Raw genomic sequence first — 22,408 nt, forward strand, 5'->3', positions numbered from 1 at the left:
AAGGCAAGCAATTCACCATCAATCAATCAATCAATCAATCAATCAATCAATCAATCAATCAATCAATCAATCAATCAATGCAAATACAGTTCACCGAACGGCATGAAATTAAACAATTTCAATTGTTGATTTGACTGCAAATAACAAATAAGAGCCAGTACTTGTTTTCAAGTAGATTATAAACAGTGGCATTTTTTTTTTCGTTCAGAAGACTTCCTGACAAATTTGTGGATCAATATGGATACATTCATATGGTTGGAACTGCACAATGTGAAATAATCACAAAATCCATTCGTTGGTCAGGATAATGTCCAAAGTTTGTTTAACATTTCGCTAACAGGATTGCTGTTATTGCAAGGAAGGGATGCCAAACAAAGTATCAACTCACTGCAGCATTTTGAGAGCTTATCTGTTCTTCAACATTGGCTAATCAAAATACAGGTAACATCCGACTTACGACCGAGTTCCGTTCCGTCCAAACGGTCGTAATTCAAAATGGTCGTAAGTCGAAATACATTCAACATGTTGAATGGAGACTTGGAGGCTAAATGACTGGCAAAATCCCCCCCTCTGGTGCAATCACACAGTCGATTGCTGTGCGAGAGTGAGAGTCTGGCTGGCCAAAATTGTCCTATGCGTCGCCGGCCTGCTAGCGCGTTGCAGTGCCAGGCGTAGAATTAAAAAGGTAAAAAATATGGTCGAGAGCTCATGGTCGTAAGTATGGATGGTCGTAAGTTGAACTGGTCGTAAGTCGGACCTTACCTGTATATGGCGCCCTCATTGTATTTTTTTCCATCTCTTATCTCATAGTCATCTTTTGATATCAATCGCGATAAAAAGGCAAATGTCAGCATTTATTTTGAAGGCCAGCGTAAATTACAGCCATTTTCCAAAATAAAGCGAGAGAAAAAAGGACGCGGCGTCCGTCCCGGGGACGGCGAGGGGGGCTTACGTAGTACTCGGCATTAAGTCGAGGCAGAGAAGCTGCACGGCCTTGACCTTCCAGGCCGGGGTAGGCCTCCGTGTCTGAAATGATCTCCAGCGCCTTCATTTCAACCACTTCCTGGAAATACAACAAGCGCGCATGGCAAACTGAGGTTGTCCCATGTTTCAAAGTGCTTTTGTGTGTGGCGATTTCCTGGCGTCTATTTTATAATAATAATAATATATTTCATTTATAAGCGCCTTTCAAAAGTCTCGAAGTTACTTTACAGTGACAGGATAATTCTTTCTGTGGGTGAGCAGCGGCAGCCACAGGCGCCAGCGTTCACTCAACCCAGAAGTAACTCAAATAGATAGAAAGCGAGCTAGCTAGCTAAAATAGCTAATAATAATACAATAATACATTTCATTTATAATCACCGTTCAAAACTCTCAAGGTCACTTTACAGTCACAGGATAGGTTTTGCAGTAAGTGAGCAGCGGCAGCCATACGCGCCAGCGTTCACTCAACCCGGAATAACTCAAATAGATAGAAAGCTAGCTAGCTAGCTAATAGCGATCCAATAAATAGTTAGCTAGCTAGATAGCCAATAGATAGCTAGATAGGTAGCCAGCTAGGTATTTGGTTGCAGATGTACCGTCAAATCTATTTTCAAGATGGAATTTTCAAGAATAGACGGACATGATTAAGGTTCGACAGCACCGGAGCTAGCAAAAATAGCAAATAATATTGCAATTTTATGAGGTTATCATGAATCCACAAGTTATTTACTGGCCAATGGCACCCTCTAGTGGACGTGTAGTAAATCACACCACACATGCAGCTGTGGAGTGATTCAGATGTAGCACTACTGAAGGCCTAGGAGTGACATGCACAGTCCGCCACTGCTCAATGTATTCCTATGAACTCAAAAAGGGTTGATATTGATATATATACTGTATATGTTTTTGTTTTGTTTTTTAGTCTTTTATTTCTGGCATATTTAACTCGAATTAGCAATTTGCGTGCGTGAACCTGAGGCCTTGTGGAACACTGCACGTCTTCTGACTGGCCCCGTTGGAGTTTCCTCCGTCCTTTGGGTCTCAAGGCGGCCAGAGAAACGTCTCCTGACTGGGAGTGTTTGATGCAACTCCTTTGGTCAAGGCCGCTGTGATGGAAGAACAACAAAAGGCGTTTTTAGTGTTTGCCGTTCACCTCCAGGGGGAGATGGTAGAATGGGCCCAATTGAAGGGAGACTCACAAGGTGTCATCGTTGGCCAAGGTGCTGATGGTGGTGATTGCCACAGCTGGCGGAAGAGGTGACGTCTTTGTTTCCGACTCGGGCTGGAGAGGCAAGAACTGTTCCGGACTGGCGATGGGGGGCTTCATTTCCTTGATGTGACCCAGGGGGAGGATTGGACCAAACAAGGCCCCCAGTTTGCTCTAGAACACAAAGAGAAGTCACCATGAGCAAACAGCATCAAAGACAAATTAAAAAATATGTTTTCAAGCTTTCTTTGGAAATGACAAGTTCAAAACACACATTGAATCATTTCAATTGGTCCAAATAGGTTCTTCAGGTTTTACCACCTGTGCTAGTTATGAAATGAAGGGAACAAAGTCAATTCTGGATTTAATTCATGAGTTTTTTTATTTATTTTTTGGTCATTTTTTTTCATCATATGAACAAACCCAAGTTCTGGATTTAATGTGTGTTTTTTAAATGTTCGTACAAATGTTTATTGTATTATATGAAAAAAAAAAATATTTAATGTGTGCTTTTTTTGTTCTGGATTTGATGTGTTTTTTTATTTGTATTTTTCTTTTTTTTGCATAATATAAAAAACACAAGTTCTGAATTTAATGTGTGTTTTATTTTTATTTTCTGCATAATATAAAAAACTGAAGTTATTTTATTGCATAATATAAAAAGAACGTACGTTCTGGATTCAATGTGTGTTTTTTAAATGTTCATAAAAATCTTTATTGTATAATATATAAAAACTTTTTTTTTATTTTATATGTTTTTTTTTTGCATAATGTGAAAAAAAAAAACAAAAGTTCTGGATTTCATGTGTTTTTTTTATTTGTATTTTTATTTTCTGCATAATATAAAAAAACAGACATGTTTTTTCATTTTAATTTAAATTTTATTGCACAATATAAAAATAACGTAAGTTCTGGATACAATGTGTTTTTTAATGTTCATTAAAAATCTTTTTTGTATAATATATAAAAAACACAAGTTCTGGATTTATTTAGGTTTATTTTTATTTTTTATTTCATGTGTGGCTTTTTTATTTGTATTTTGTTTTTTATTTGTATTTTTATTTATAACAGACATGTTTTTTCTTTTTAATATAAATTTTATTGCATAATATAACAAGAATGTAAGTTCTGGATTTAATGTGTGTGTTTTTCGCATAATACGAAAAAAACAGAAGTTCTGAATTTAATGTGTTTTTATTTTTATTTTCTGCATAATATAAAAACTGATTTTTTTTTTCATTTTAATTTACATTTTATTGCATCTTTAATGTGCGTGTTTTTTTGCATAATATATATAAAAAAAAGAAGTTCTGGATTTAATGTATTTTTTTTAAACAATTGGTCATTAGTGTTCGGACAGGAAGTCAAGTTTGTGCAGCGTGTACCTGAATGCCTCCCGAAGGATGCTGCTGCTGAAGTCTTTTGGCTCGATTCTGCTTGTAGTAGTCGAAGATCATGTGAGCCGCGTAGACTTTCCCCACAGTCAGCTCATTGTCTGGCAAAAAGAGAGCGCGCACAGTAGAGGACGCCAGAGCACCAACAAAATCATCAACAAACAAAGAGAAACGGAAACACACTAGCTGATTTCCCTGCTCCTTGTTTCCATAGCAAAGAAAAAAATGAGCCTTACATTTATGAGGGGTCACAAGAAGGTCAACCGTCTTTGGCGACAAGCTGGGCCAAACTCGGTTTAATTCTCTTTTCAGGTCAATGTCGCACAGATGTTGCGCCAAGACTCCTGAGAAATCAAAACATTTCCACACTTCCCATCAAGGACATGATGATTGGATTGATGATGATGATGATGATGATGATGATGATGATGATTAACAAATATCACATTGGGAATTCCGAAGGAGTTTACCGGACGCCAGCTTGATCTCGAGGGCCGTGCGAATCAGGGCCATGAGTGTGGAGGTGAAATGCACCGTGTTGTCGTCGCCGATGGGCATGTTCATCCTGACCAAACGCTGACATGAACGGCGGACAAAATAGAAAAATACAAATATAATAAGCCCCCCAGAAAATCACAGCATATTTGACAATAATAGATACCAGGTTTGCTACTGTGCTATGACTTTTTTCAGAGAGCCGCTTCGAACATGCAATACCTCTCTTGTCGCTGCAACAAACACTTTTCAGCTCGGAGTAAGTATTCTTAGTTTGAATTCTCATTTAATCCCTACCCGTCTATTTACTGCTTATGTTCATTCGACAGAAACATTCATATGGAGGCAAGGCAGTGTGCTTGGTGCATGCACATCGACATCCACATCCCTGAAGCGTCAGAAACAATGAAAAAAAAAAAACACAAAGACAATGAGAGAGATGACAAAGCAGGTGGAAAAAAACAGGTAAGAATGGGATGAAAAGTCAGCAAAACGCACAGCAGTCGCATGTCAGCTGAGGACATGAGCGCCAGATAATAACAGATCATGCAAATGAGTAGTCACACCCACGATGAAATCACAGGGAACATTTGAAAAGAAAACCCTGCATCTGAATCAAAATGCAAATGACCAAAAATAAATACATTTTTTGAAACATTCTTCTTCTGAACTCTACAAGCCGATTGCGACAGGATGACCAGTCGCTCGTGAAGTAACAAAAAAAGCCTCATTTAAATACACTGCCGCTAAATTGAGGAGTTCCTTGAGAGACTTCAATAAATTCAAGTCAAGCCTCTCCTTTGTCAAGAGCACATTCATGCTTTCCGACTATTGTCATGCACATGACTTTTTGGGCTCCATTCAGCATCTCCAGTTTCTCCAAATTGCTGCTGCTGGCCTCTTAACTATATATATATATATATATAGATAGTAAAATCTCGTTATATCGATATTCTCGGGAGTCTGAAAAAATATCGATATAACCGGACTATCGATATATCCGATCCTGCGGGCATGTAATTTTCTCCTTGAGTTCATAGATTTAGTATCGTAATAAGCAGTACTATCGATATAACCGATATCGATATTGGATTGGATTTGCCTTTATTAGTCTCACAGTGGAGAAATTTACATTTCACAGCAGCAAAGTGATAACGAGACTTTACTATATATATATATATATATATATATATATATATATATACACTGCAAAGTATTTGTGTATTTGTGTTTTTTTATTTTTCAACCAAATACTTAAGTAACCAACTAATTAATTAATACATAAATTTTAGAACATTAACATTTACAAATATTGATTTATTATTATCTGGCTGGCTAGCTATCTATTAGCTATCTGTCTGGCTCGCTAGCGATTAGCTATTTATTAGCTATCTTTTCACAGAAAAACTTATCCTGCGACTGTAAAGTGACCTTGAGAGTTTTGAAAGGCGCTTATAAATGAAATGTATTATTATTACTTTATTAATTTATTAGTTCATTAATTTATTGAGCTATTTTTCTCGATAGCTAACTCAAAGTAATTTTTTTTTGACCATATTTTCTGGAATATAAAGCACACCTTCATCAAATGACATACATGTATTAAAAAAACAAATTTTCCATACATAAGGTGCACCGCATTATAGAGGGCACCTTCAATGAATGACATCTTTGAAAACGTTTTCCATACATAAGGCGCACCGGATAATGAGGCGCATGAAAACTTTTCTTATAGGTGCATAGTGCAGAAAATACGGCATTTATTTTGTTTGCCTTTCAAGGTCTGTTAGAATTTTTGTCGTTGAATGTGAACAAAGCCTCCCAGCGCATGACAACGCGATGAGGCCCTCAAAGCGCGACAGGAGATTCTGAATGTGACACAGTGCGAGAAATTTCATGACGTTGGACAGTTGGAAGCAGGATACCAGCAGACAGCGAAGGAAGCAACGCAGAGACCAGAGAGGGGGGAGGATTCTACCTTATAGGCGATGCGGGGTGGGCATTTCTTTCCCAAACCTAGAGGAGGGGACATGTCTCGAAGCATGTCGTACATATCACGATAAGTCATGCGGCCACTTTCCGCACAGACGAGAGGAGAAGGACGAGGAGTAGGAGGCCACGGAGGAAGGGATGGAGAGTTCCCAGGGGTGAGATGGTACAGTCCAGAAGAGTGGGGGGTTGGGGAAGGTTGCGTCAACCAAATGGAACAAGGAAAATGGCAGGGAGGGCGGGTAGGAAAAAAGACACAGAAATCCTTGTTAATAAGATTTCCAGGATATCGTGATACGGGAATGGATCCCGGAAGCCGACATTCAGGGAAAAGACTTTGGAAAACCACCCGGATGGCGGCATCCCGGCCAAACTTGGCCATTCGCAAGTTAGAGGGCATTTTGCTTGGTAGGAATACTGTCGCCTTTCAGTTTGCATCCAACAGGTGGCAGTGTACGGCCCCGCCTGCAGCTGCACAGATTTGAGATGCTGTTCATCAGCGACAGTTAAAAGGACTCCTGGCACGACCAGTCAGTGTTTCTTTCACCCTGTCATGTTTGGTTCATCTTGTCATGTTTTACTCATGTTTTCTTTGCTACTTTGGACCTTTCTGTTCTGATGACTTTGTTGTTCCTGCTGACTTGATTAAATACCATTTGTCAAATGCACCCGGATAATCCCTCCTGAAAGCTGAGGTAAAACTCAGAAATCTCAGTTCAAAGATCAGAATTCTGACTTGAAAGTCGGAATTATGAGTTAAAAATCAGAATTCTGACTTTAAAGGTCAGACTTCTGAGTCAAAAATCGGAATTATGAATGAAAACATCAGAACTCTGAGTTAAGAGTTGGAAATCTGAATTAAAAATCAAAATTCTGAATTTACACGTTGGACTTCTGAGTCAAAAATTTGAATTCTGAGTTAAAAAAAATGGAATTCTGAGCTCAAAGTCAGAAATCTCAGTTCAAAGATCAGAATTCTGAGTTGAAAGTCGGAATTATGAGTTAAAAATCAGGATTCTAACTTTAAAAGGTGGACTTCTGAGTCAAAAATTGGAATTCTGAGTCAAAAATCGGAATTGTGAGTTAAAAATCAGGATTCTAATTTTAAAAGTTGGACTTCTGAGTCAAGAATTGGAATTCTGAGTAAAAAAACAGAATTCTTAGTTAAAAGTTGGAAATCTGAGTCAAAAGTCAGAATCCTGAGTTAAAACTTGGAATTCTGAGTTAAAATTAGAATTCTAACTTTAAAAGTTGGACTTCTGAGTCAAAAATCGGAATTCTGAGTGAAAAGTCGGAATTATGGGTTCAAAATCAAAATTGGAATTCTGAGTAAAAAAAAAACAGAATTCTCAGTTAAAAGTTGGAAATCTGAGTTAAAAGTCAGAATCCTGAGTTAAAAGTCGGAATACTGAGTTAAAAATCAGAATTATGAATTTAAACGTCGGACTTTTGAGTAAAAAATTTGAATTCTGTGTAAAAAAAAAAAAATCAGAATTCTGAGTTGAAAGTCGGATTAGTTAAAAATCGGAATTATGAGTTAAAATCAGAATTCTGAATTTAAACGTCTGACTTTTGAGTCAAAAATTGGAATTATGAGTTAAAACGTCTCTGTTTAGTAGGTAAACTTCCGGGTTGAGTGAACTCTGGCGTGGCGTGACTGACTGCACTCCGAGACAAAGAACATCCAGTAAAGTGTCCTTAAGAGTTTTGAAATATAAATAAAATGTATGATTATGATTATTCAATCAAAGGCATCACGTGATCACGATTCCTATCACGATGCGAAGTGACAGAATAGTGACAAAGTATTCATCCAAGACGCCCTCTATCTCCGAATGCCCAAAATACAACTGGCAGTTACCAAAGCGGAAACAACACTCACAAGTCTGCATTTCATTCCCGCCTTTCAAAATAAAACACAGAAATAAATTAAGAGACGACGTCATTCAACGTCGTGAGCCTCACTTGTGGCGTTGTTTCTTCGACTCGCCGCCGTTTAGCTGCATGCCGGTTTGTTAGTTAAGGGGATCAATGCATAATTCTTTTGCGTATTATGCATGTGCGTGCTTTTCTTTGGGCACGTCGGGAAATGAAAAGAAAGATGGACACGGTCCTTTTGGTCGAGAAAAGGACTGTGAGGGAGTGCAAACCTTATAGGCCACCCTGTTGGGGCACTTCTTCCCCAGGCCCAGGGGCGGGGAGATAAAACGTAACAATTTGTACATATCTTGGTAGCATATCCTTCCGCTGAAAAAGATAACACATGATCAATCGTGTTAGGTTACGAATGGATGCGCTCGTGCGCCGCAATTCCATACTCGACAACAAAATGAGCCAGACGCACTTTCAAGCCGACATGGTTGTTTAAAGGACAACCGACACCATTTTTTTTGTTTCCTAACTGGCATTTTATAGCATCTAAAATACCCAAAACACGCAGGCTGATATTTTTACTCAAATGAAAAACACAAATAAAAATGACTTAAAGTGTCCCAAAACTGCCACAAAACTGGGGAGATTCAGAAAGCCCCGCCCCCTTGTTCGTGACATCACGCCAGGATACTCCTTGACAAACTGCCTTGCTCCAGAATCAAAACAATGGCTTCAGAGAGTTCATATTCGGAAAAAGATCCTTTCTTGTTACTCATCCAGCTATAAATATGATTCAAATATTGTACTAAATTCATCCTGTCTACTTGATAACTAATGTTAAGCAGATTCCTTACTTACAGACAGTGTATTGTCGGTGTTCAAATACCTGACATGTTTCGGCGACTACTTCCGCCTTCGTCAGAGTGTCACTTCGGCGACTACTTCCGCCTTCGTCAGAGTGTCACTCTGACGAAGGCGGAAGTAGTCGCCGAAACATATCAGGTATTTGAACACCGACAATACACTGTCTGTAAGTAAGGAATCTGCTTAACATATGATTCAAATAGTTCTGAAGAGGAAAGCATAAATGTTTGCGATCGATTCAAGAAGTCCTTCCGGATCAATTCGAGCCCTCTGCAAGCGATGAAACCGATGAAGATCTGGACTCCGTTGTAGCGCCCAGAAAATGCACAAGATGACGCACAAGCTGCGTTTCATGCAGTATATGAAATGGGCTGATTTGTCTGCTGGGAATTTGTGTAAACTTACACCTTCTTTATGCGTGTTACCGCAATTGGCTGCGACACACAACGATTCTCCATTGCGTTATTTATGTCGTTTTCCTTCTAATTTCGCAATCAAGACGGTGTTTTCAGACAAAAAAAGTACCCAAAATGCGCGAGTCTTAAAATGTAAAATATCGCTCTATGCCGCGGAATCTTTGTCAAATGCACTCAATAGAAGTCATTTGAGGTGATTTTACAAATTATGGACGCAACTTGTCCGGAGGTGTCGGTTGTCTTTTAAGCTGAATTGAAGCACGAATAGGTTCTCTTGTGCAAAATGTCTCTCAGAGGCAGTTTGAGAGCTCCAGAAAAGCTCCAGAGCCACAGGTAGGATGATTCAAATTAGGCGCGGTGGATAACGGCGCTATTTCGAGGCGACGTTTGCCGGATTTACATGCATGTCACTCTTGTCACCCTTCTTAGCTGGCGCAGGGCTCAGGCTGTCACTCATCCAGCCGCTGATTTTAAAAACGGGATCCCTACGCAAACACGCTAAATCATTCAACTGGAATGTTAAATATTCCAAGCCACAGGTGTCCAAGTCAAGGCCCGAGGGCTAAATCTGGCCCGTCACCTCATTTTATTCGGCCCACAAGAGCAAATTAAACTTGTGAAATTCCATGTTCATCTATTGAGCTAGCTAGCTAACAAGCGAGCTAGCAACCGAGTGAGGGAGCAAGCTAACCTTCTTTCTACTCAGCTAGCTGGCTAATCCCTTACGTCACAGGTGTTCAAGTGAAAGACTGGGGGCCAAATCTGGCCCGGCCCATCATTTTATTTGTTCCGTGAAAGCAAATCAAACTTGTGAAATTCCATGCTCACCAATCGAGCTAGCTGGCTAGTAATTGAGCTAGCTAGTTATCAGTCTTTCTATTCAGCTAGCTGGCTAATCCCTTACATCATAGGGGTCCAAGTCAAGGCCCGTGGGCCAAATATGGCCGGCAGGTCATTTCATTTGGCCCACGAAAGCAAATCAAACTTGTGAAATTCCACGATTGTTGCTAAAGTCCGAACCAAATTTCAAATTGAAAGCACCTACCACGCCGCCGGGTCATACTCGGCCCATACGCGGATAAACTCATCCAGGTGATGAGGACCCAAGATGGAGGCATCCCTGGTCAGATATTCAAAGTTGTCCATGATGACAGCAACAAACAGATTTAGCATCTAGCGATTGGAGGAAGGGGGGCAAAAATGTCAACAAATCAATAATCAATTGCTAAAATGACGTCTATGACTGTCGGTTACTGACCAAGAAGGAGCAGAGGAAAATGAAGGAGACAAAGTAAAAGTAGGCAAAGTCACTTCCGCACTCTTTCCCCGTTGTTCCTGAGAGTTGGTCACATGACCGCTTACTGAGACACGAAAGCATAATTTCGTGCCACGCTTCACCAGTGGCGCTCCTGCAAACGCAAAAAAAAAAACACAAAATCGGAAACCTTTTTTTTTTGGGGGGGGGATTTTCTGTGGGTGTGTACCTGAAGAGAAGAGTTAAGGCCTGGAAAAAGGTCTGGAAATTGTTGTGGTGATTGATTGCAGTCTCTTCATTCAGCTCGATGTTACCAAAAACCTGCAACGGAAGGGGAATCATCGCACAAGTACAGGTTTGATTCATCTTGTCATACGTCTGTGTAAGCTCTCAGTCGTACAGGAGTGGTCCATCGATGAAAAGGTTTCTTCAGCCGTCATCTGTACTTCTTTCAAGGTGTCAGACGTTTCGCTTATTATCCAAGATGCTTCTTCAGCAAACTAAAGTCTTACTGGTAGTTTCGGCCCTCTATATATATCCCTACTGTACAGACAGACGTCTGCTATGATAGGTTCCTGCTCTCAGGTTGGGGGAGCAGAGGACTACTCCCTGCGGCTCCACTGATTGTTCCTATTGTCCTGACTAACGACTGGCCTGATTGCCCCACTTGCTCCGGTATCACCTCATCAGCATTACTAATTGTGTATTACTAATCTGTGTTGCCTAAGACGTCTGTTGTACGAACGATCCAAATTGAACCTCACACCACCATATCGGTTTAGTGAAGGATTTAGCTGTTTTATGAAAATCGCTTCTTTTACTCCCCATGTCAAACCATCTATGTTCTTTCGCTAAGATTTTAACCTAATTGTCGTCAAATAAGTGGTTGCTAGCTTTTAGGTGCATATGTACTGCCGATTAAGGCCCACTAGTACTATCCCTGCGATGTTGATAAAGTCTGTTTTTGAGAATTTGTTTAGTCTCCCCAACGGATTGCTCTTTACACTTTTCATTCTTACAATGTATTGAATAATCTACGTTACTTTGTTTTTCATTTGGCAGCCTATCTTTTGGATGCACTAATTTTTGCCTTAAAGCAGGGGTGTCAAAGTCATTTTTTGCCGCGGGCCACATTGTAGTTATGGTTTCCTCTCGAGGGCCGTTATTAATTTGGGGAACCCATTAGAATGTTTAAATCCCTTCAAATATTACATATAGAGCACACAGCAAATTAATGAATCACTCATTTTCAAATCTGAAGTCAAGAATAATGACTTTTATTGTGGTTGACATCCAAAAATATGACATTTTGGCTCAGATTTTAGCAATCATCATGGAATTTAACAAGTTTGATTTGCTTTCGCGGGCCGAAAAAAATGATGTGGCGGGCCGGATTTGGCCCGCGGGCCTTGACTTTGACACCTGTGCCTTAAAGGATAACCGACATCACTTTTTTGTTTCCTAACTGATATTAGAAAAACGTTTTATAACATCTAAAATACCCAAAACACGCAGTATGATATTTTTAGTCAAATGCAAAACACCAATAAAAATGACAAAGTGTCCAAAAACTACAAATTGAGCCCGGAAGTGGCCAGTTTCAGAAGGTCCCACCCCCTTGTTCGTGGTGTCACGCCAAGACGTCTTTACTTGCTCGAGAATCAAAACAATGGCTTCAGATTCGGACAATATGCTTTCTTGTTACTCATCCAGTTATGAATATGATTCAAATAGTTCTGAAGAGGAAAGCATACATGCTTGCAATCGATTAAATAACTAATTCCGATCATTTTGATGCATCTGGAGAGACATGTAGTGACAAACTCTTTAGTACTCAAAGTACCCAAAAAAAGGCAGAAGAGGGCGACAAAGCTCTGTGTAAAGTGTCTCCTGGGACGTTTTGTAAGTGAAAAAGTACCGCAAAATGCATTGAGGTGATGCAAGGTATGTCCTTTCTCGGTGAGGGGCGTTCCTTCAGTGACGTAGGGTGAGGACTCGTCACCATGACTTTAAAAGTCGGACTTCTGAGTCAAAAATCATAATTCTGACTCAAAACATCGGAATTCTTAGGTAAAAGTTGGAAATCTGAGTTAAAAGTCAGAAACCTGAGTTAAAAGTTGGAATTCTGAGTTAAAATCAGGATTTGAACTTTAAAAGTTGGACTTTTGAGTCAAAAATCGGCATTGTGAGTGAAAAGTCGGAATTCTGAGTCAAAAATCAGAATTCTGGGTTAAAAGTCGGAATTCTGAGTTCCAAAGTGCAAACCTTTTCTTTATTTAACAGAAATCTGAAGGTTTAAAACAATGGCAGCCATTTTCAACTTTTGCCTCCTTCCTCCTGCCCAGTCCAAATTCCAGATCAAGACCAAAATGAAAAATACAGAAACTAAGTACTGCTTTTTATTCTTGTTTTAATGATAAAAGAAATACATTGGAAGATCCATTCCGAAAAGTGCGGCAGAACTCACCTGCATTCCGATAATGGCGTAGATGAAGAAGAGCATCGCAATGAGCAGGCAAACATACGGCAGGGCCTAAAAATGCAGAACAAGACAATCCGTGACGGTGCCGACTTGGGATTTGACAGTGTCGAGTCTTCCTCTTTGCACACAAAATAATCCGACTGAATCTTCAGCAGTCGCCTTGCGCTTACCTCCATTTGTTCAAATATGACTTGAAGAAGAATTTCCTGTCATTAACTCAATTCATTGCCATTCTTGAATTAAGTCGGGAATTAAAAATATGACATAGACGCCATTCCCCAATTTGTTTGGGTTTTTCTAGCGGGGGGTCCAACAATAACAATGATAATACATTTCATTTATAAATGCCTTTCAAAACTCTCAAGGTCACTTTATAATCACAGGTCGTCTGTGTAAGCTTTCAGTCGTACAGGAGTGGCCAATCGATGAAAAGGTTTCTTCAGCCGTCATCTGTACTTCTTTGAAGGTGTCGGACGTTTCGCTTCTTATCTAAGAAACTTCGTCAGCAAACTAAAGTCTTACTGGTAGTTTAGGCCCTATATATCTCCCTACTGTCCAGCCATGGCGGTGCCGGACTCTGCTATGATAGGTCCCTGCTCTCAGGTTGGGGAGAGCAGAGGACTACTACACATCTGCCAATTATTGGAAATCTGCCTTAACACTACGTATTTTCAATTTAGGGAGAATTTTATGAACAAATTCATGGTTGTGCTATGGGCTCGCCAGTTTTACCCATAGTGGCTAATCTGTACATGGAAGAGATGGAGAAACAGGCCTTCACATCCTTCCCGGGGACAAAACCTAGACACTGCTTTAGATATGTGGACGATGCTTTTGTCATAATTAAAAAACAAGAAATTCAATCCTTCACAGATCACCTCAACTCGGTAGATATCAACATTAAATTTACTCATGAGGACATTAAAGAGAACCAACGAGCCTTTTTGGATTGTAAAGTAATTATAAAAGAGGACAGAGCGCTAAAAACAGAAGTCTTTAGGAAGGCTACGCACACTGACCAATACTTACTTTTTGACTCTAACCACCCTTTACAACACAAAGTAGGAGTTATCAGAACCCTCCAGCATAGGGCTAAACTAATACCAACAAGCGTTGAAGGAAGAGAAAAGGAGTCAAAACATATCAGGAGAGAACTCACAAACTGTGGGTACCCTCAGTGGTCATTCAACAAATGTCAGAAAGAAAGAATAGGGAATGAAACCAGACATTCTCAAGATACAAAAAGGAGAGGAGTAGCAGTACCTTACATTGCAGGAGTTTCTGAAAAACTACAAAGAGTCCTTTGGCAACACAAAATTCCTCCTTATTTGAAACCAATAAACACGTTAAGGCAAAAATTAGTGCAGCCAAAAGATAGGATACCAAATGAAAAACAAAGTAATGTACTTTATTCAATACATTGTAAGAATGAAAATTGTAAAGAGCAATAAATTGGGGAGACTAAACAAATTCTAAAAAAAAGACTATCAACATTGCAGGGATAATCCTAGTGGGCCTCAATTGGCAGTACATTTACATCTAAAAGCTAGCAACCACTCATTTGACGACAATGAGGTTAAAATCTTAGCGAAAGAACATAGATGGTTTGAAAGGGGAGTAAAAGAAGTGATTTTCATAAAACAGCTAAATCCTTCTTTAAACCGATATGGTGGGGTGAGGTTCAATTTGGATTGTTCGTACAACAGCCTACTCAGGCAAAATAGGATTAGGAATACTGATGAGGTGATACCGGTGGAAGTGGGGCATTCAGGCCAGTCGTTAGTCAGACAAATAGGAACAATCAGTGGAGTGGCAGGGAGTAGTCCTCTGCTCCCCCCAACCTGAGAGCAGGGACCTATCATAGCAGAGTCCGGCACCACCATGGCTGGACAGTAGGGATATATAAATAGGGCCTAAACTACCAGTAAGACTTTACTTTGCTGATGAAGTTTCTTGGATAAGAAGCGAAACGTCCGACACCTAAAAAGAAGTACAGATGACGGATGAAGAAACCTTTTCATCGATTTACAGTCACAGGATAAGAATTTCTGTGGGTGAGCAGCGGCAGCCACACGCGCCAGCGTTCACCGGAATAACTCAAGATAGAAAGCTAGCTAGCTCGCTAATAAATAGCTAGACAGCTAATAGCTAATATGTTTCCTGACACAAATACTTCGGTAGCTACCTATATAGCTAATAGATAGCAAGCTACTACATAGATAAAGCGCTGGCCAGACCTCTGGTTTTTTTCCCTTCCACGAGGGGGCAGAATTTGCCCATTTTTTTCTGTTGTGAAAGCGCTATATAAACCAATATGTATGTATTGCATTATATTTTGGACAGTCTCCCTCATTTGAAGCTCATATAACTCCAGACCCATATAAAATAAAATGTATTATTATTATTATTATTATTATTATTATTATTATTATATATTTGTCAGAGATGTTCGATCGGACACTGGACAAAGGCTCGAACACAGGAAGATTGTCTTTTACTGCCGGCAGGGGACGGAGCCATTCAAGACAGACCCCCAAATTCTGCAGTCCTCTGCCAAGCTATTCATAGAGAGTAAATGCAAATTGAAGTAATACATTTGTAAAAAATATTTTTTTCTTGATTTGAATACCAAGCACTAAGAGCTATAAACAATAGAGCATAGACATTTTCATTGGTTGTCTTTCCCTGCACCGATAGATTTGTAACCCCGCTAATGAGCTCTTCCTGTGAGGGAGGTTCAAGTCCTAAATTCTGTCTAAGGAAGAAGTTAACCAAGTACTAAATTATGTCCAAGGCTAGATCCCCTAGATGAAGATGACAGGTTAACAGGCTATGTCTGTTCAATTCAGATTGATCCCAGGTTTCTGTGCTTTCATTGTGTACTCAAGTCACACCTGTTCACTCAGCATATAACATGAAACTTTTGAATATGATACTATTCTGTCTAATCTCTATCAATATTATAGGAATTAGCTCTTTTTTTCTGATGAAAGAAGAGAGCCTAAGATTTCTAACGCTGTTGAATGTTTATGTAATCCTAAAAGTCAATATTCTGTGGATCCTGGAATTTAAGTGACAATGACAAAAACCCTGGCACTGGAGTGGACACATTTTTGCACATCGTCTGCCAGTGAATGAGTGAAACAGCCATCTTCTAACGGCCGCAGTGACTGTTGATTTTGGTAAAAGCTCTCGGAACTGACGAAAAGTCTGCTTTTATTAAAAATAGGAAAAGCAGCATGAGGAGAAAATACCAAGTGTGAGGCCTTGACAGGGCAAATTTGCGACTTTTTAGCTTAAACCGAGCGAGCAAGGCGCATCAACGACCTTTTTCGTTTTTTTAGTCTCTTGATTTGTGGGGAAAAAAATATCCCACAGTGGGTAGATTGCAAAGTAATGGAGTCGCTTTCTTATCTTGAGCGTTGTGCATTCTCGAGACAGTAACGGCATTCTAAAAAATGAGCGTGCAGGTTTTGGCTTGTTCACCTTGAAGGACTGCACGAAGGTCCAGAGCAAAATGCGAATGGTGTAGCCCTGCCGAAGCAGCTTGATGAGCCGGGCGGCTCTGAACAGCCTCAGGAAGCTCAGGTTAATCATCTTGTCCTGGAGGTGATCAATGGAAACGAGGACCACGTTTAGCGATAAACCATCCCACCACAAATGGCTTTCGTTTCACCGCTTAAATGCGGGTAACCTTCAAGCCAATGAGCCAATCAGAGGGACAGTCATAGATTCAGCGTCAACGTGGCAATGACTCAAACCCTGTTGAGACCATTATTAGTCCTGTAGTAACATGGAGGGATTTTTTTAATTTATCCAATGCTAAAAATGTTTATGTTTGCAAGAACAACATTATTTGTGCCAAAGTATAAAATTCTAAAAAAAAAAAAAAAAACGTATTAAGTATCAAGGATTTGGAATGCTTTTCCCAATAATAAATCAACCTGATACAAAAGCCGATGTAAGGAAAAAAAATAATCACAAAACTAACTAACTAACTGATTAACTAAATACATACAGAAATAAATTAACAAAAAGCAAAGAAATAACCAATAAATAAATAATAAATAAATAATGAATAAATAAACAACTAAATAAATAAAAATGCAAGTAAATAAATAAATACATACATAAATGCATAACCTAATAAATTAATAAATAAAGTACCAAGCAAGTAAGTAAACAAATAATAAATAAATAAATAAACAAGCAACATAATAACCCAGCAAAGAAATAAACAATAAATAAATAAATAATCATGCAATTATATGAATAAATAAATAAATATGCAAATAAATGAATAAACAAATAAACAAGCAACAAAATAACCAAGCAAAGAAATAAACAATAAATAAATAAGCATCCAAATAAATAAACATGTAAATAAATAAGCAAATAAATAAATAAACATGCAAATAAATAAATAAATAAATGGGCTTGGAGAAAAATGGCTATCATTAGATGAGTTAAAATAAAATCTAACGGGTATCAAGTCTTCACTGCTTAGTTTACCGCCGCACTGGAAACCCCGACATATCATACAATATTCATTCAACTGGGGATTTTCCAACAACCATCGTTATAATAACATTGCATGATATGATTTTCCCGGATGAAAATCATCCCCGAGTCAAGAGTAAAGCAGAAATAGAAACTACGGCCTAAACACAATCAGACAAATATTATTTTTTCAGTCTTCTCACTGAATTGATCGCATTCATCCAATGGGGTTTGACGACGACGAGGTCGTCATTTTTCTCAAGTCTCGGCAACGTCTCACATTGCAAAAAACAACATTTCCAAGCAAGAGAAAACAAACCATCGTGACGGAAAAAAGACAGCAAAACGTGAAAGAATCAGCAGCCGACAAGAAAAGCCACTTACCGTCTGTGTCAGTTGCGACACGACGGGGGGGAAGAGGGGCAGAGTGAAGGCACAGGCGCCAGCAAAGGCAGAGCAGATGATGGAGAGGAAAGTGACAAGAGAAACAGCCAACGCCACGTCGGAGAAAACAGTCACAATCACATGATGAGAAAGGCAAACAAAGAGAGAAACTTCCATTTCACGCCTCGAACCGCGCCGCAATCGCCATTAATCGTGCCGTTTGCTAAATATTTCATTGTCATGTGCTTTTAAACGTGCTTACATTTGCATTACGATGGAGATTTTTGGTGCAATGGATACACTGGCCAGCATAAATTCACGTTGCCGCCGATGGGATTGGCGATCTCGACGGCGCGCTCGATGAGGCGCGCGGGGTGGGGGGTTCCTTACCTTAATCTCTGTCACCAGGATGTCTGTGATGCTTCCCAGCACGGTCACAAAGTCAAACACGTTCCACGCTGCCTTCAGGTAATTCTTGAAAAAAAAAAAAAAGAACAATTGTGAGCAGCTACAAAAAAAATCAACGGGTAAATAAGTAAACAGGAAAACCATTTAATCTATAAATAAATAAATACATGCATAAATAAATACATTAATAGATTAGTAGATTAATAGATTAACTCATTGACTGCCAGACAATGTGCCGAAATATGTCTAATCCGGTGCCAGGGTTCTTGTCATTGTCACTGTTGTTGTTGGGGGCAGCTGCACAAAATACAATACATCCATATTGATTGATGTAGCGCTTTAACAACAGCTGAAGATGTAGCAAAGCGCTAACATGGACAATCGATGAAAAGGTTTCTTCAGCCGTCATCTGTACTTCTTTGAAGGTGTCGGACGTTTCGCTTCTTATCTAAGAAACTTCGTCAGCAAACTAAAGTCTTTCTGGTAGTTTAGGCCCTATTTATATATCCCTACTGTCCAGACATAGCGGTGCCGGACTCTGCTATGATAGGTCCCTGCTCTCAGGTTGGGGGGAGCAGAGGACTACTCCCTGTCGCTCCACTGATTTTAGGTGCATATGTACTGCCGATTGAGGCCCACTAGTATTATCCCTGCGATGTTGATAAAGTCTTTTTTTGAGAATTTGTTGAGTCTCCCCAATGTACTGCTCTTTACAATTTTCATTCTTACAATATATTGAATAAACTACATTACTTTGTTTTTCATTTGGTAGCCTATCTTTTGGATGCACTAATGTCTGCCTTAAAGTGTTTATCGGTTTGAAATAAGTAGGAATTTTGTGTTACCAAAGGACTCTTTGTAGTTTTTCAGAAACTCCTGCAATGTACTGCTACTCCTCTCCTTTTTGTATCTTGAAAATTTTTGGTTTCATTCCCTATTCTTTCTTTCTGACATTTGTTGAATGACCACTGAGGGTACCCACAGTTACAGAGTGCTCTCCTGATATATTTTGACTCCTTTTCTCTACCTTCAGTGCTAGTTGGTATTAGTTTAGCCCTATGCTGGAGGGTTCTGATAACTCCTAGTTTGTGTTGTAAAGGGTGGTTAGAATCAAAAAGTAAGTATTGGTCAGTGTGCGTAGCCTTCCTAAAGTCTTCTGTTTTTAGCGCTCTGTCCTCATTTATAATTACTTTACAATCCAAAAAGGCTAGTTCGTTCTCTTTAATGTCCTCACGAGTAAATTTAATGTTGATATCTACCGAGTTGAGGTGATCTGTGAAGGATTGAATTTCTTGTTTTTTAATTATGACAAAAGTATCGTCCACATATCTAAACCAGTGTCTAGATTTTGTCCCCGGGAAGGATGTGAGGGCCTGTTTCTCCATCTCTTCCATGTACAAATTAGCCACTATGGGTGAAACTGGTGAGCCCATAGCACAACCATGAATTTGTTCATAAAATTCTCCCTAAATTGAAAATACGTAATATTAAGGCAGATTTCCAATAATTGGCAGATGTGATCCGGTTTAAGTTTGGTTCTTTCATGCAGAGAAACGTCCGCCAGCAGTCTCGTCCTCACCACTGAGACTGCTGCTGGGGTTGGGACAGATGTAAAGAGAGAAGTCACATCGTAAGATGCCAATGTTTCCTCAGGTTCCAATATGAGGTCTTTGATCCTCTCTACAAACCCTGTGGTGTTCTCTACGTGATATTCTGTGTTACCAACCAACGGAGCTAAGATAGTTTTTAAATATTTGGCTCCTTTGTATGTAGAGTAGTCAATGCTACAAACAATGGGTCTGAAGGGGAACCCTTCTTTATGTATTTTTGGTAGGCCATAGATACATGGCGTGGCCTTTCCAAGGTATAATCTAAAATATATCCGTTTGTCTATATCTTTACCTTTCTCTAACTTTTGGAGATAGTCTATCAGTTCTTTCTTGTATCTATTGGAAGGGTCCCTTTTTAGTTGCTCATAAGTGGTAATGAGTAACCGATTTATTTTGTCTTCATAATCCGATGTGTTGAGAAGCACTGTACACCTACCCTTGTCTGCTGAGAGCAGGGACCTATCATAGCAGAGTCCGGCACCGCCATGTCTGGACAGTAGGGAGATATATATAGGGCCTAAACTACCAGTAAGACTTTTCTTGCTGACGAAGCCTGTAGGATAAGAAGCGTCCGACACCTTCAAAGAAGTACAGACGACGGCTGAAGAAACCTTTTCATCGATTGTCCATGTTAGCGCTTTGCTACATCTTCAGCTGTTGTTAAAGCGCTACATCAATCAATATGGATGTATTGTATTGTATTTTGTGGAGCTGCCCCGGAAACTCCTGCGAGAAAAAACAAAACCCCAACACATTGAAATAACGCATGGATAAAAGTAGATAAAAGTGTGGCACTTTGGACAATTGTGAAGCATCGAGTCTGACCCGTCTGTGTAAGCTCTCAGTCTGACCATTTTAGCGTTCATTCAATATTGATGAAAAAAAAGAGGATTAAAAAAGAAAACAATACCCGGTGGGTATTTTGTTCTCACCAGTGGACCAAAGGCAATAATCTTCAGGATGCACTCAAGAGTGAAGAGGGCGGTGAAGACGATGTTCAAATATTTCAGCATGGATTCGTACAGATCGGGCGCGCCATAAAACTGATCACACACAAAGTTTCGCTTCATCAAACCAATTTTCAGCAAATGGAATCGTTTGGCCGTCAGCCTTCGTCTTCCGTTTGTTCTTTGTGAGGAACGCGAGCTGTCACTCACCTTCATCATCAGCACCACCGTGTTGAGGGCGATTAAAGTCATGATGGCGTATTCGAATGGAGGAGACACCACAAATTTCCACATCTTATACTGGAAGGATTGCTTGTTTTCGGGCATGTAACGAGTTAGCGGCTTGGCGTTGATGGCAAAGTCGATGCAAGCTCTCTGTTGGACAAGGAGACACCACAGAAAGCCCGTCAAATTCCAAAGCAGTTCAACTCTCACCAGAATGAACACAACGAAAAAAACAAACATGCCAGCACCGTTTTTGATTGGGAGGAATGTCAGTGCCATTTGACTGTCATCGCTGGACAGTCAAATGCCCATGACAGTTTTTTGCTAGCTTTCTATCTATTTGAGTGACTTATAGGTTGACTGAACACTGGCTTGTGTGGCTGCCGCTGCTCACCCGCAGAACAACTGAGGCTCTAAAGTGACCTTGGGAGTTTTCAAAGGCGCTTATAAATGAAATGTATTATTATTATTATTATTATTATTATTATTATTATTATTATTATTATTATTATTATTATTAGCTAGCTTTTCTCTCTGTTTGAGTTATTCCGGGTTGTTGGCTATCTATTAGCTATCTACTAGCTGGCTAGCTAGCTTTCTGTCTTTCTGTCTATTGACTTCCGGGTTGAGTGAACGCTGGCGCATGTGGCTGCTGCTGCACACCCACAGAAAAACTTCATCCTGTGACTGCAAAGTGAACTTGAGAGTTTTGAAAGGCGCTTATAAATGAATTATTATTATTATTATTATTATTATTATTATTATTATTATTATTATTATTATTATTATTATTATTATTATTATTATTATTTAGCTTGTAGCAGACGTGCACATTTCACCATGACATCGCTGATCCACTGGTGAAAAGGAGGCTTTGAACCTCTCCTCTTTCATCTAGAACCGCTTCATGCAACAGAAAGAGAGTGTAGAAAGTGTTTAAGATTGTGTTATGTCATTTCATTTTTTGTTGTTTTGACTTCAAGATGACGCCGCGAGAGTGGCTGCCTTTATCCTGTATTTTTTTTCTACCTCTTCTTTTCCTTTATTCCTTCTTGAACTTTGCTGGTGTGAAATGTCAATTTCTCCACTGCGAGGCTAATCCTAATCCTAATCGCATGCAGCCGATCACTCCCGTACCTCATTTTTTTCCAGGCTACACTCAGACATGGCTTTGTCTCCTTGCTCTTGAAAAGTGATGATGATCAAAGCCACAAATATGTTGACGAAGAAGAAAGGGAAGACCACAAAATAGACCACGTAGAAGATGGACGTCTCCATGCGGAAACCCGGACTGGGGCCTTGGTCCTCGTAGGTGGCGTCCACCGAGTGCTTTAGTACCCTGCAAGGCCGTAACGCAAAGGGGGACATTAGCTGCT

The 22,408-nt window shown here is 39.6% G+C and overlaps 1 protein-coding gene across 10 annotated transcripts in view; it reads right to left on the minus strand.

Moving 5' to 3' along the window:
- Nucleotides 1–22,408, minus strand: part of cacna1bb (calcium voltage-gated channel subunit alpha1 Bb) — a 117,150-nt gene that overhangs the window by 12,509 nt on the left and 82,233 nt on the right. For 9 of the 10 annotated variants that reach the window (XM_089020173.1, XM_089020169.1, XM_089020172.1 and 6 more), the window contains 16 exons: nucleotides 22,170–22,371; nucleotides 21,018–21,182; nucleotides 20,793–20,903; nucleotides 18,233–18,316; nucleotides 16,445–16,561; nucleotides 12,944–13,009; nucleotides 10,706–10,797; nucleotides 10,480–10,630; nucleotides 10,267–10,394; nucleotides 6,059–6,155; nucleotides 4,056–4,161; nucleotides 3,822–3,929; nucleotides 3,577–3,686; nucleotides 2,184–2,365; nucleotides 1,958–2,090; nucleotides 953–1,063 (listed from right to left, as the gene is read on the minus strand). In XM_089020173.1, the coding sequence (XP_088876299.1) occupies nucleotides 953–1,063; nucleotides 1,958–2,090; nucleotides 2,184–2,365; nucleotides 3,577–3,686; nucleotides 3,822–3,929; nucleotides 4,056–4,161; nucleotides 6,059–6,155; nucleotides 10,267–10,394; nucleotides 10,480–10,630; nucleotides 10,706–10,797; nucleotides 12,944–13,009; nucleotides 16,445–16,561; nucleotides 18,233–18,316; nucleotides 20,793–20,903; nucleotides 21,018–21,182; nucleotides 22,170–22,371 (1,963 nt within the window). Of the gene's footprint in view, nucleotides 1–952; nucleotides 1,064–1,957; nucleotides 2,091–2,183; nucleotides 2,366–3,576; nucleotides 3,687–3,821; nucleotides 3,930–4,055; nucleotides 4,162–6,058; nucleotides 6,156–8,219; nucleotides 8,317–10,266; nucleotides 10,395–10,479; nucleotides 10,631–10,705; nucleotides 10,798–12,943; nucleotides 13,010–16,444; nucleotides 16,562–18,232; nucleotides 18,317–20,792; nucleotides 20,904–21,017; nucleotides 21,183–22,169; nucleotides 22,372–22,408 lie in introns of all 10 variants that reach the window. The other variant, XM_089020167.1, reaches the window with a different exon arrangement.

Source organism: Hippocampus bargibanti, linkage group LG18 (assembly GCF_051943395.1).
Source record: "Hippocampus bargibanti isolate YZ-2025 linkage group LG18, ASM5194339v1, whole genome shotgun sequence".
Lineage (NCBI taxonomy): Eukaryota > Metazoa > Chordata > Actinopteri > Syngnathiformes > Syngnathidae > Hippocampus > Hippocampus bargibanti.